The sequence below is a fragment of the Larus michahellis genome, chromosome Z (genome assembly GCF_964199755.1).
Source record: "Larus michahellis chromosome Z, bLarMic1.1, whole genome shotgun sequence".
NCBI lineage: Eukaryota > Metazoa > Chordata > Aves > Charadriiformes > Laridae > Larus > Larus michahellis.
This window is the reverse complement of record NC_133930.1, coordinates 67,244,018-67,256,068: the sequence shown is the minus strand read 5'-3', so window position 1 is coordinate 67,256,068 and position 12,051 is coordinate 67,244,018. Positions and strand designations below refer to the sequence as shown.

The 12,051-nt window shown below is 38.7% G+C and overlaps 1 protein-coding gene across 1 annotated transcript in view; it reads left to right on the top strand.

The window, feature by feature from the left end:
• The window catches only part of PRDM6 (PR/SET domain 6), a 78,289-nt gene that overhangs the window by 60,589 nt on the left and 5,649 nt on the right, over positions 1-12,051 (top strand). The window contains exon 7 of the mRNA XM_074569635.1: positions 6,348-6,524. Within this exon, the coding sequence (XP_074425736.1) occupies positions 6,348-6,524 (177 nt within the window). The remainder of the gene's footprint in view (positions 1-6,347; positions 6,525-12,051) is intronic.

Sequence of the window (12,051 nt, the reverse complement as noted above, 5' to 3'; positions counted from 1 at the left end):
GGCAGATCATTTAATAAATAAAAATAATTTAAAAAAATGATGAATCAAAAATAGGGAGAATTATTAAAATCATCTGCTGTGTTTGTGGTCTTAGAAAAAGATTAGGATTTAAATTTATATTAAAGTTAAGTTTAAATTATTTACTGTTTTACTTATAGTTTACTTCTCCCTGTCCACCGAGATTTAGCTTGCTGTATTTTGTACGGCTTCTCTTCAAACTTAATGGTAATTGGGGTTGGAGTGGGTGTGGGACATGAAGATTTAAATCCATCAAGATTTCAATTCTGGGACTTTCTGAGCCTCTCAGACTTTTTTTGAGCCTTTGAGACATTTCTTAATCCTTGCTCAGACAGAAGCAGCTTGAGCAACTATTTCTTGAAGGAGGCATCAGAAATCTATTTGCTCTTCAGTTGTTTTTTTGTTTTTTTTTTTTTTTTTTTTTTTGTTGTTTTGGTTTTTCCTCCCCCTGCTGCAGAAATTCCCAACGATCCTATCTGAGGAGGGCTCCAGAAAGGGGTAACCAAAAGCCTTTGATCACAGTGAATCATTTTTAGAGCAATATTTTTATTTTTTTTTAACAGCAACCACTTTTCTGATAGTGATGCAGTCTCTTTTAATGACATCTTTCTTCTTTCTCACTATGATCACCAGATTCAGGATGCATTGGTGTTGAGGGAAGGCAGGTGGCTGCAGTTCCCAAGAGCTGTCTGTGGCATTTTTCATATACAATATGTACATCTGTGTGATATATATTCTCATTGATTACCATGTATTTAAGCTGATAATTTCAGGGAAAACCCACTCTACAAGTGTGTCTGTGGCTGATAGATTGTGGATCTTATGTGGTCCTCGCAATTCTTGTTTACTCAGAAGATATTATTGTACTTATGTTTTGCTGTAGCATCTCAATATTAAATTGTGAGGTTTTTTTAAAAACAGGACCTTGAAATTTGAAGTTGCCGGTTTAATACATCCTTTTCTTTCAGATCATGGCTCAGCCTATTTTGTGTTTATCTTTTTCTTTATAGGTTCTGTGTCTTTGACCTTGATGTTCTCCTCAAGTCCATTCATTAATTTAAACACCTCCCAAAACAGACCTAAAAAAAGTAATCGTGAGCAAGAGTTGTCTGTTTCTGTTTATAGGGTGGCTGTGGAATATTGCTGAATTAAAGTAAACATCATGCTGAATTTAATGCTTGTTCTTGCATAATCTTTTCACAAAGGTTTGCAAACTCCCAGTACTCATAGTCAACAACAACAAAGGGTGTAGAGAGCAGCACCTCTCCCCGACAGCTTCAGAAGTCTGAAGATGCTTCAAGTGCGCTAACTGTCTGCTTTTGCTAGTTCCTCCACAAACATTTGTAAAAGACAGTGCCAGAAGTCCCAGCGGGTCCAGCTCTGCCATCCCTGCTGCTGCACAGTGCCTGGAGTGCTGGGGGCAGTAGCCATGCTGCCCAAGGGGAACACCACAGCAGCAGGAGATGCAGAGTCCAGAGGCAACGAATGTAACCCACCCGTGGCCACGCTGGTGCTAGGGATGCTTCTCTGTGCAGACCAGCAAGCACTTGTTCTCACTTTGTTGTCCAGCCTCTTAGTTCCACTTGCGGGAAAGAGGCATCCCTCCAAAATACCTTTTCATTAGGACAGCTGTGACCTAACTTCTCTGACTGCAGGTGCTTTTAATGCTGTCTGTTGTAGGAAGGCCTGCACCTGAAAGCTGATGCTGGCCCCATTTCAACCTGCCCTGTTTTCACTTTTTTGCAGAGGCTGTGGTGTCACAGCCTTCCCCCTGTCACACTGTGAAACCCTGCCCTGGGTTCAGTGGAGCCCTGTGTCCCGCTCTTTGAGACCCTGACATCAGTCAGGTTGGTTTTTTACTTCTCCTTTGCCCCCAACAAGGAGAAAAGCACTTTCAATGTCAAGTCACTCTCTCTTCCTTCAGCTGGTGCTTTTCTATCCTTTTGTAAGGGGAAAAAAATGACCGCAACATGCTATTTCGTCTCCCTGATCTGACAGTGTTTCAGTGATAGAGTCACAGGTATTCAGGAACTCACCATTACAAAAAATTCCTCTTCTAAGGGTTGCGTTGGGATTCCATGTGCCCCTTGGAAACAGTAAATTCACTTCTGAAGAGGCCTCACTAGAAGCTGGTTCATCATAAAGGAAAGAATTTGAAAATTAATGGGAAAATAATTATTAGGTTTTTCAGGATTTTAATAATTGGGTTATTTACAATGTAGAAAATAAGTTCATATTGACTGCATGTACTTAGAAGTCAGGGTTTGGAAATTGTATTGTTCTAGTGGAGGAACGGTACACAGTAAATAATTAAAAGTGATGTCACTTTGCCAAATGAAAATCAAAGAAGAATCAGCTGTACAATTGTCTGTCAGCAGCTATTCCAGGTGCAAAGATAAGGATTTTTCTATTGTTATCCTTTAACATGCTTTGTGCATGTTAAGGGACCCCATCCGCCACACAAACTGTGAGCCTTGGTGATGTTCAATAAGCCTCACAGGGGACCATGGGTTTTGTATTGGTCCTATATATGATGTAGTTTCACACAGAAAAAATCAGCCACAAAAGTGAGAAAACTGTAAGACAGGAAAAGACATCACTGAACAGCAAAATCATTCAAGATATTGTCTAAAGGGAGCAAAAATTATTTTTGACTGGTTGCATTTTGAAAATGTAGCTTGGAAAACTTGGAAAAGCTCAAACTCTAAAAAACTACAAAAACTACATGCCATTACGTTACAGTTACTCCTATCTGAATTTCATTTTAGATGGCCTGTGTTCCTATAGTATGTCATCATTTAGGCAGGGACTGTAAGATTAGAGTCTCTAGAAAAAGCTGGTGGACTCTACACGTTAGTAAAGCGAGATAGCTGATTGATGGCACACAGGGTTAATGACAACAGTGTAATTTTACTAACAGGAGAATTTGCTTCTAGGTAAGTAAATTTCCTTCCTTTAAGTTCAGACAGGAAAACAGAGAACTAGAAAAATATGTAGGCAGGTGTTTAATGAAAAACATTAAAACTGCTTTTGATGGCTGTCAGCACATCATTCTCATTTGCACATTGCTATACATCAGTTTAGCTGTTCTTAAATGTAACTTAGAAGTACTATATCAAGATTTTGGTCAGACTTGATTTACATCTGGAATGGCCTACAGGATCCTTTTTAGAAAATGCAATGATGAGGACCTTAAAAATTTTGTTGTTTCTGGTACATGATAGCTGGAGAACAAATGTTTATAGAGAAAAAACATTTCTCCAGACAACATGTACTTTGGGGCCCTGGTACACCTGTTTCATCAAACTGATTACTTTCATGCTTACCAATCTGCCCGTATGTCTGCAAAGGAAAATTTTAGTTATGTAGGCTTTCACGTATGAAGTGACTGACATCCATTTTGGGTGATTGTTAATTTTTTGGAGCATCAGCGCACATCTGGGCTGTGACAGAGCTATGCTTCTATTCACATGAATACCTTGAACCTCAAGAAGTTACCTTATGTTCTCAGTTATTCCAGTGGAAATTAGTTGTTTTTTTTTTTTTTTCTGGGCTGGGACTGCATTCAGTCTAGCAGCACATCTTTGAAAATATAGTCTATGAAGACCACCATTTTTGTCACTATGTCGCTGGTCCTTCTGTCTGCAAACCTCTGCTATAAAGAGGTCACCATCTTAATTCATTGTCCCAGTGCAGACCAAAGTGATGGCAGAAGACATAAGTGCTACATCAAAGACAGCCCTGCTCTGCCCGTGTCAATGTACTCACTGAACCGAGCATTTCTCATGTTCGGTCCTTCTGCACCAATTTAATTTTTTTAAAAAAAACAACATATTGATTTTATTTTCTGCCAAGAAAAATTTCTGAGCACAGTAAAATGGTTACGAGAGAACAAAATAATAACTTTTATATTTATTGAATTACTTCTTTTGCTCTTGGAAAAAATAGTAGTATCCAAAAGTTTGCATATTTGCATCTGCAATTTTGCAAATTAGATACGGCATTTGTAAATTGTTATAGCATTTCAGCATTTTTATTAGGCTTTCTTTTAAAAATGAGCTTTGTTTAATGTGTGCCATGTATCTAGCTTGAAAAAATTACTTATTCTGCCCATTTTAGTATTAATCAGAATCACCTGTGTATAAACTGGAGAAATGCATCCCATGGAAAGAGAAGGGTAACTTCTTTAACAGTTGCTCTCCCAAGGTATGGATGAATGGAAAAAATACAGGCAAAGTGATCTAACAATAAGTGATTTTCTACAGGACTCTCTTTCTTGAGCATCAGCAGGTGAAATGTATTCTGAGTTTGTATATTAATATCCTTTGTAAACCACAAATTTGTTTTGAGGGGGTTAATGTAGGGGGTAAAAACATTTTACTTGGCATCACAATGTTCAGTTATAACTGGTTTGGAATGTTGACTATTTATAGACAAGTTACAGTGTGACTTTTCACAGTGAGAAATTAATCACATTGACTGTTAAAAAAAATAAAAGATTAATTGGTTTTATGTAGTGTTGTATCATTTATTGTGGTAGCTGTTAAAAATAGATAACCAGAGGCTAATAGATGTTAATGGTCCCTTTCACTATTAAAAAAATCAATGTTTCTTGGATACAGAATATCTTAATGTGCTCTTTTTGTTCAAAAGTATTTGATTTGAAAAATACCGAACATGTAAGTCTGCATTCACAAATCATCTTTGTTTTACCAGCACTTGAATTTTCATGTCAAATTTGATAAGTATTTTCTGTGCAAATTGACCATGCACTTCAAAAAAGAAGACGACAAGCATGTTACTACTTGTCTTCCAATATGAGAAACAGATATTCAGTACTTGTTTTTTTTCCTTAAAATACTATTTTACATATATTCATGTAATATTTTAAAGTCCATATCATCTAGGTTAAGTAACCTTTCCACAGCTTTAATATATTTCTTTCAAACTTCTTGGAGAGCAGTTAGATTTTGAAATGTAAGTAATTAAAATTGTAATCTATTGAGTTATTGACCAATACTGAGCTATTAATCAAGCTAAAAAATTCTACAATCAGGGTTCAACGCTCTGAAGCACTGTAAAATAATAGTATTTGTGTTCAGTGATGCAAGTAGCCACAATTAAGCAGTTCACTTGACAAATGAGATAGTTCACTTTATTTTGCACTTAATTGAATTGTACATGCTTGGTCACCATTGTCTCCTTCCCTTTAGTTTTGGTTTCTAGCCATTTAAACATGCACATTTATTAAAGAGAGAGCAATTAAGTTGGTGTTGGCCATTTGCTCTAGAAACGCAGACACCAGGAGCTGTGACTTAAAATGTTGTGCAGGGTAAAAATCATTAATATCCCTCTAGAAAATTTCTTAATTTTCTTAACAAAATGTTTGATGAGCCTGTAGGACTCTGTCATGAATTTAAATCAAATACGAAAAGGAAAAGAAATACCATGTAGGATATTGATATTAAATCACTTTTACCAAACAGAAATATATAGACATTGTTTCTTCACATTTTATTTTAGTTAGAAATGGTATTTCAGCAGTCCTGTCTCACCTTGCTGTCTTGTATCCTTTTCTTTCTCTGTTTGCAGTCCTTTATGATTCTGAATTTGTAACATATCAGTTGGTTTTGTTTGTTTGTTATGTTTGTTTTTAACAAACTGTGGTGGTGAAAACCTAAGTTGTGGGTTTCATTTGAAGATCAGGAAAAGGCATTTTCCCTCTGGATGGGAGAAATATGTTAATTAAATGCAAATATTTTGGATAGCAGTAAGAAAATAGAAAGGTAATTGTTACATGATGGTTATTTTTTCCAATGTCTCTCATTGAAAAAGGTGATCTCAAAAAAACTAGAACCATCCAAAACAACGTGAAGAATTTATTTGCAAACTTTCACAGAATCCACCTAAGATGCAGGTATAACAACCAGACATGCATTTGTAGGTAAGGCTGTAGCTGGCACCAACAGACAGAGGATTTCGTCAGTCTCTTAGCTCTGATGTGTGAGTAGTTTTTTTGTCACTAAGGAGTACCACGTTGAGTTTGGGAGAAATAAGGCAGGCATATGATGTGTCATGCAAGCTCACTAGCTTGATGATTTATGTTTTGTGTGGCAAGATGCCTTATAGACTTTCAGTGAATTCCTACGCGGGCATTTCACATTTGCTAAAGCGGTCATGAAGTTTTGGGTGTGTGTCTCCCAAGAAAGCCCCAGAGAAGCGCACCCGCAGTTCTCTCTGGGAATTACTGGGAAGACGAGATGCTCCTGCCCACACGTTCGCGGCAATGGAAAGCGCTGACGGCACCATGTTTCTCTTTCCCGTTGCAGGCCCTACCAGTGTGGTCACTGCTCCCAGTCTTTCTCCCAACCATCAGAGCTGAGGAACCACGTAGTTACACACTCCAGCGACAGGCCTTTCAAGTGTGGCTACTGTGGTCGTGCCTTTGCTGGTGCCACAACGCTCAACAACCACATCCGGACACACACCGGGGAAAAGCCCTTCAAGTAAGTACCTGAAGCCAGCAGCCTTTGCCAGCTGAGATAGAGAGGGACCGGCATTTCTGCTATTCACTAGCATCACCAGTCCGCACCGGCACCCGGCAGACGTTCCCTTGAAAACCAAGGTCAGACCACCAGATAAACCCATCAGTGCTGTGGCTAAAAGCGGAATTAAACGAGGCTTGGTTTTGGGTGCCTTGCAAGCCCCGGGCAATTTTCTGTCCTTTAATGAGAACTTGATTGTTTTAACTAAATGACAAGCTGCTGCCAGAGAGCCATAGCTGAAAATACACTCAAGACTGGGACAGGCTGTAAGAACATTAGTGTGATTCTTTGATGTCTATATGCTGAGTTAGATGGAGCTTCACATAAAAGCCAGTTTGGATCTTGTTAAAAATGGGGAAGAAACATGCATCATTTTTTATTCTCAGAATTCTCACTGCACAGAAAATGCAACTCTGGCTTGTGGCATAAGTTTGGTAAGATCATAATAATAAATGATAGTGTTCAGCTGTCCAAGATACAAGAAAAAAAAAGTCACCGGTTCAAGATGGTTTTTAATTAAACAGACACTGCTTCTTTCTGCAGTTTCTGTTTACTGAAATTAAGGCTAAGCGCACACCGAAGTCTCAGAAACTGTCCCTCTATGTTTCCCTCCAGCCAAAGCACAGCTGACCCAGGTGGATTTTACTTTCTGTTGTGCAAGACTGTGCCTACCTAACAGGATACAAATTTTCCATATTTGTGTCTGTATCTTTGCTAAACTGACAGGCACAAATTTTATGGGTATTGTACCTGGAACAGTCCCACTTTGGAAGAAAAACAATGTATTGATATCAGTGTATAATGTATTGGTATCACTTCTTTTGGAAGATACCTGATGTTCCCAGGAGGAATGGGAACATGTGTAGAAGAAGGTGTGTGCCTCTCCCAGTTCTCCAAGGACTGCCTGTCCTCTGTCTACTTTTCTCCATTTGTCTTTTGCCCTACTGTGCTCTTGGTCTGGTTAATGTAAGAGAGCTCAGCCATGGCGCCTGTCAGAACCCCTCATAACAAGCTCAGTAGAGATACCAGTAGAGATGCTTTGCCTCCATATATGGTTGAAAGGAAGCATGGCCTCCATATGTGTCTCCGCTGGGGGCAAGGGGACAGAGCCAGGAACCAAATACTGCATATCCAGTTCAGAAGAGCTTGCATACCAGAAATCATGGCTAGGATAGTGCTGTAGGTGGCAAAACACGGAAACTCAGAGCATCTAAACGTCGACTCCTCTAGAGTCAGTCTGTGGAACACTCAGAGCCCATAGAAAGTGAGCCAAAAATAGTGCGAGCAATCAGATTGATTTTATCTAGTTGCTGTGTAAATAGATTTTAGTAATTAATGGAAGAGGTTTCCGGGTCAAAATGGTAAATAGATTTCTTTTAATGTTAAGGTGTTACTTATGTGTAACCTTGTTGACTCCACTTAATTTTTTTCCTTAACATCCTGGTTTTGTCATGTTGCCAATAGATCTGCTATTTTGCCCCATTTAGAGTCATTATTTTTCCCCTTTGGTTTAGTAATTTTTTTCCCCTTTTCCAAAAAGGTCTTCACTACAGCACAATTTCATTTGTGAAGGGGCTTAACATATGTAGTACAATTACCCAGTGGTCTGGGATTTGTTTGGTTGGTTTTTTTGCCCTATTTATGCTGAAGAGTTTAAGTACTCCAGGATGTATTTGCCCATTCTTAAAGGTGCAGGGCAGAGCATCAAGAAATGTAGGTGGTTTGTACTGCTTCTTTATGATGTATGACGTGATTTCATTCTTGTAAGATTTTTATTTATTTTCTTCCTTAAACTCAAGAAGCTGTAGTACCAGTTTCTCTCCAGAAGACTTGCTGAAGCATTTGCAGTAAAGTGACTAGTAATTTCACATGACGCTTAAACTGGAGTTGCAGATCTTCCCATCCTTTCTGGTCAGATAAGGGGACACATATGCCTTGATCCTGCAAGCCGTTCAAGAGGGCAGAATCGCCTCCTATGCAGGGCTGCTTGCATTTGAGAGAGGAGGGGCAGGAAACTTATCCAGAAATCGATCCACCCTCTCTGCTGGAGGAAAAAGAGATAGCTGCAGCTCATCTTGATCTCTCATCACCATTTAGATCCTCCTTTGAAAAGGAGGGGGCAAAGACCTGGTATTAAGTAAGCTTAGGAGAAAAAACCTCAACAAAATTCTAGTAAACGAGAACCAGAAGTGGGACAAACAAGATTTTCTCTCTTGATCATGCAATTTAGGTTTCCAATGTTTGTTTTCAAAGGGATTTTAAGTGTAAAAAATATAGAAAAAAATAGAAAAGTCTGTTGAGATAGGGTTTCTGCACCTCAAAAAAGTCTATATCTGTTGAATAATATTTTTACTATTAGCCAGAACGACCACGCATAGATAGTGCAAAATCACTTAAAATCTAGCTCAGTTATTTTTAAAATAACAGGCATAATTTTAAAGTTATTATTAAGTTCAATTTCATAGATGAAAATGGGCAGTCAGCTAGACAGTTAGCCTGCATCTATTGAGAATGCAATCTCACTATTTCTAATGCAGTAAAGCACTTATGACTGTAAGTGGTATTTGGACAAATTGCAAAGGACATGAACTAAGCAGACAACGTCAAACATGTCAAACACTGCGTGTATGTTTGTCCGCATATTATTTTCAGAAGGTGATTTTAAAAACAGGGATCATAGGGTGACAGTATTTTAAAATATTTCAAAATAGTTGTTATTTAAGAGGAAGCCTGTGATTGGTTAAAAAGCTTTTTCTGTGAGAAGGCACTTTCTTTGTATGTCCTGGGTAACTTTGGGTGTATGGTGGAAGACTTTTCTATTTGCTTTTCATTACAGATAACAATGCTAAGTGAGGTTATCTGTAGTCAAAGCTTTAGCTGCATTGCCTGGACTGCAGGTCCAGTTAGAAGGGATTTCTTTTCATGTCATCACAAGCTATCAAGTCAGCCTCACCACTGCATAGTTTTTGTGTATTCTTATCTTACTGAAGTCTCCACCATGGCTGTGGGTCTGGGAACAAAGCTCTTAAGTAACTTAAAAGCTAGGAGAAAAAGGAAAATTATTGGCCATCCCCATTTTCTTAAATTCTTCCCCCCAGTCTCTTCCATTTCAGCAAAATTAAAGAATAGCTAAGGGACATGCCTGCAGAATCAGAGTTATGTAAACATCCAATATTCAGGACTCAATGAAAAAGAACTAGAGGAAATTTCAATTCCAAAAAAATTCAGATTGGGATAAACCATGTGTTTTTCATTGTTTCTTACTGAAATGCAAAACTGGGGAACATTCATTTCAGGTTAAAATAGATGTTGTACCTGCGGTGGCATCTTAGCTTTGTCCTGGTTTCTGATTTGTTTTGTTTTTTTTTTTTAACCCTTTCAAATGAGTTTAGTGTTAAATGTAGTTCTTGGATGAAATCTTAAAAGGCTTATTTTGAAAAGATCAAGTGAAGGTATTTTTTCTTAAAATAGACTCTCAACGTTTTCTTCATGGAAACCTTTCACAGAGGTTGGCATAATCATGGGAGTGAAGCCAGTCCCGTCCGTAATCCTAAGTGTCAATATTTTGAAAGCACTGTGAAGTAAACAAGAAAATCGGTGAGAATGAGGGCTATCTAACCAAACTTAGAAAACCTGGTACCTTAGAAATATCCAAAACCCATTGATGTTGTGTTGTTTGTGAATTTAAGAACCATTTTGTTTACCATCCTCACCCAAGCAAATCCCATAGGGAAACCTTGTGGTAGAATGAAGTCTTGTGTTTGATGAGGTTGAATGTTGTAGTACAACATTTCTCCTTACAATTAAAATGACGGCGCACGCACTTCTCAAAAAAAGATAACATGCATCCAGTTTTCACTGATGGCATGTAATTGTGTGAGGACTTTTAAACTGCCTTTTTGGATCTACATTGTGTCAGGAGCTGTTTAAATTACTCTCAAATGCCATCAGGTGGCTTAAGTGCAAATTAGGTGGTCTCTCACTTAGTAAGTATTATTGTTGTCAGTATTTGTATCTACACTTAAGGCTTAACCAAAAATTTGGTGTATGTCTAAAGATAGGCTTGGGCTCAGCCAAGTCCACCAAAAGAGGTGGACTCTTTTTTTCCTTTATGATTGTTTTGGCTACTACTCAACCTCCCAACACAACATTAAACACGAGTGGCTTGTAGTATAGAACCATGAACACAAAAACACATACACATGCTCTCCAGTCTCATACACACAGGTTATTCTGCAGTGGTTATTCTGCTACGACAGGCTGGGAAAGGATGGTTGATAGAGGGAAAGCGTACATCATAATTCAATAGAAAAAAAAAAAGTCCCGCTTTTCCTCCTTCCTATCTACCTACCATGAGTTAGTTAAGCTGATTGCTGTGACACTGTTATCTTCACCTTTCCTATCAGTTTGTATCCAGCAACAACTTCTCTGGACAACATTGAAAAGAGGACTCAGGGGCCTAACACAGGCCCCTACCTGTAAGCCAGGTACTTATATATCCAAAACTATAGTCCTAAAAAAACCATCCGCACCCTTTGCAAGTGCGTAGAAAATATGAGGCGCCTTGGGTACTATCTGAAGGCTTCCTGGGTACATGAGAAAGCCAGGGGAATTAGGTGCCTTGCCAAAGGCGTTATTCTGACTTTTGCCTAAGGGCCGTATAGTGCAGACAGCGCAGCCCGACCAGCAGCAACACCTAGTACCCACATCCCTCCTGTCCAAAGGACAGATGCTTGTAGCAAGAGATTTATTCTTTTCTGCTCTCTCTTTAGCTTCATTCTTTCCTGTGTCTGTATGAAAGTACCCCCGAACAGCCTGTAGCTGTCAAGTTCAAGCACTCCCGCAGCAGAAGGAGCACATGGATAAAGGACAAGAACTTGCATTTTAAAGGAATGCAGTGAGCCTTGCTCTGTGCTTTCAAGAGCAAAGAAAGGCACTGCGTGAATGCAATCCCTAGCTCTAACCTCCCAGGCAAGCTCCAGAAAGGGTAAGGAGGTATCCCACAGCTTCATGGCCAGCAGTTTTAATGGGTAGCTCTGTCTTTTGATCACCTTATAGTCTTTCTCTGATTTACATATGGCCACTAGGCATCCTGGTATAGTATATTTAATTTATTTGGCCAGGCACTTAGAAGTGAGGTGTCGCCACACCTGATTTTGTAGGTTATTTTGCAAATGTACTGCTTACAGCTTGGTTAGGCAAGGATCCCATTACTCCTATTACTTAGCAAGGGAAACGCTTGTCTTTGTGGACATCAAAATAACAAAACTATCAAGTTCAAGTAGATGGCAATACCTCATACAGACTAAGTTAACCCCCAGCCTTAAAATTGATTCCAGTGCCTCTGTGATAGATATATATATATGTATATAAAAATAATACAATAATTTGCAAGTTTGTCAGGCAATGAAAGGTAGTATATTTTGACACACTAATCCAGTAACTAATCAGTTTTCTAGTAAACAATCAGCAGTACGCTAATGTGTCA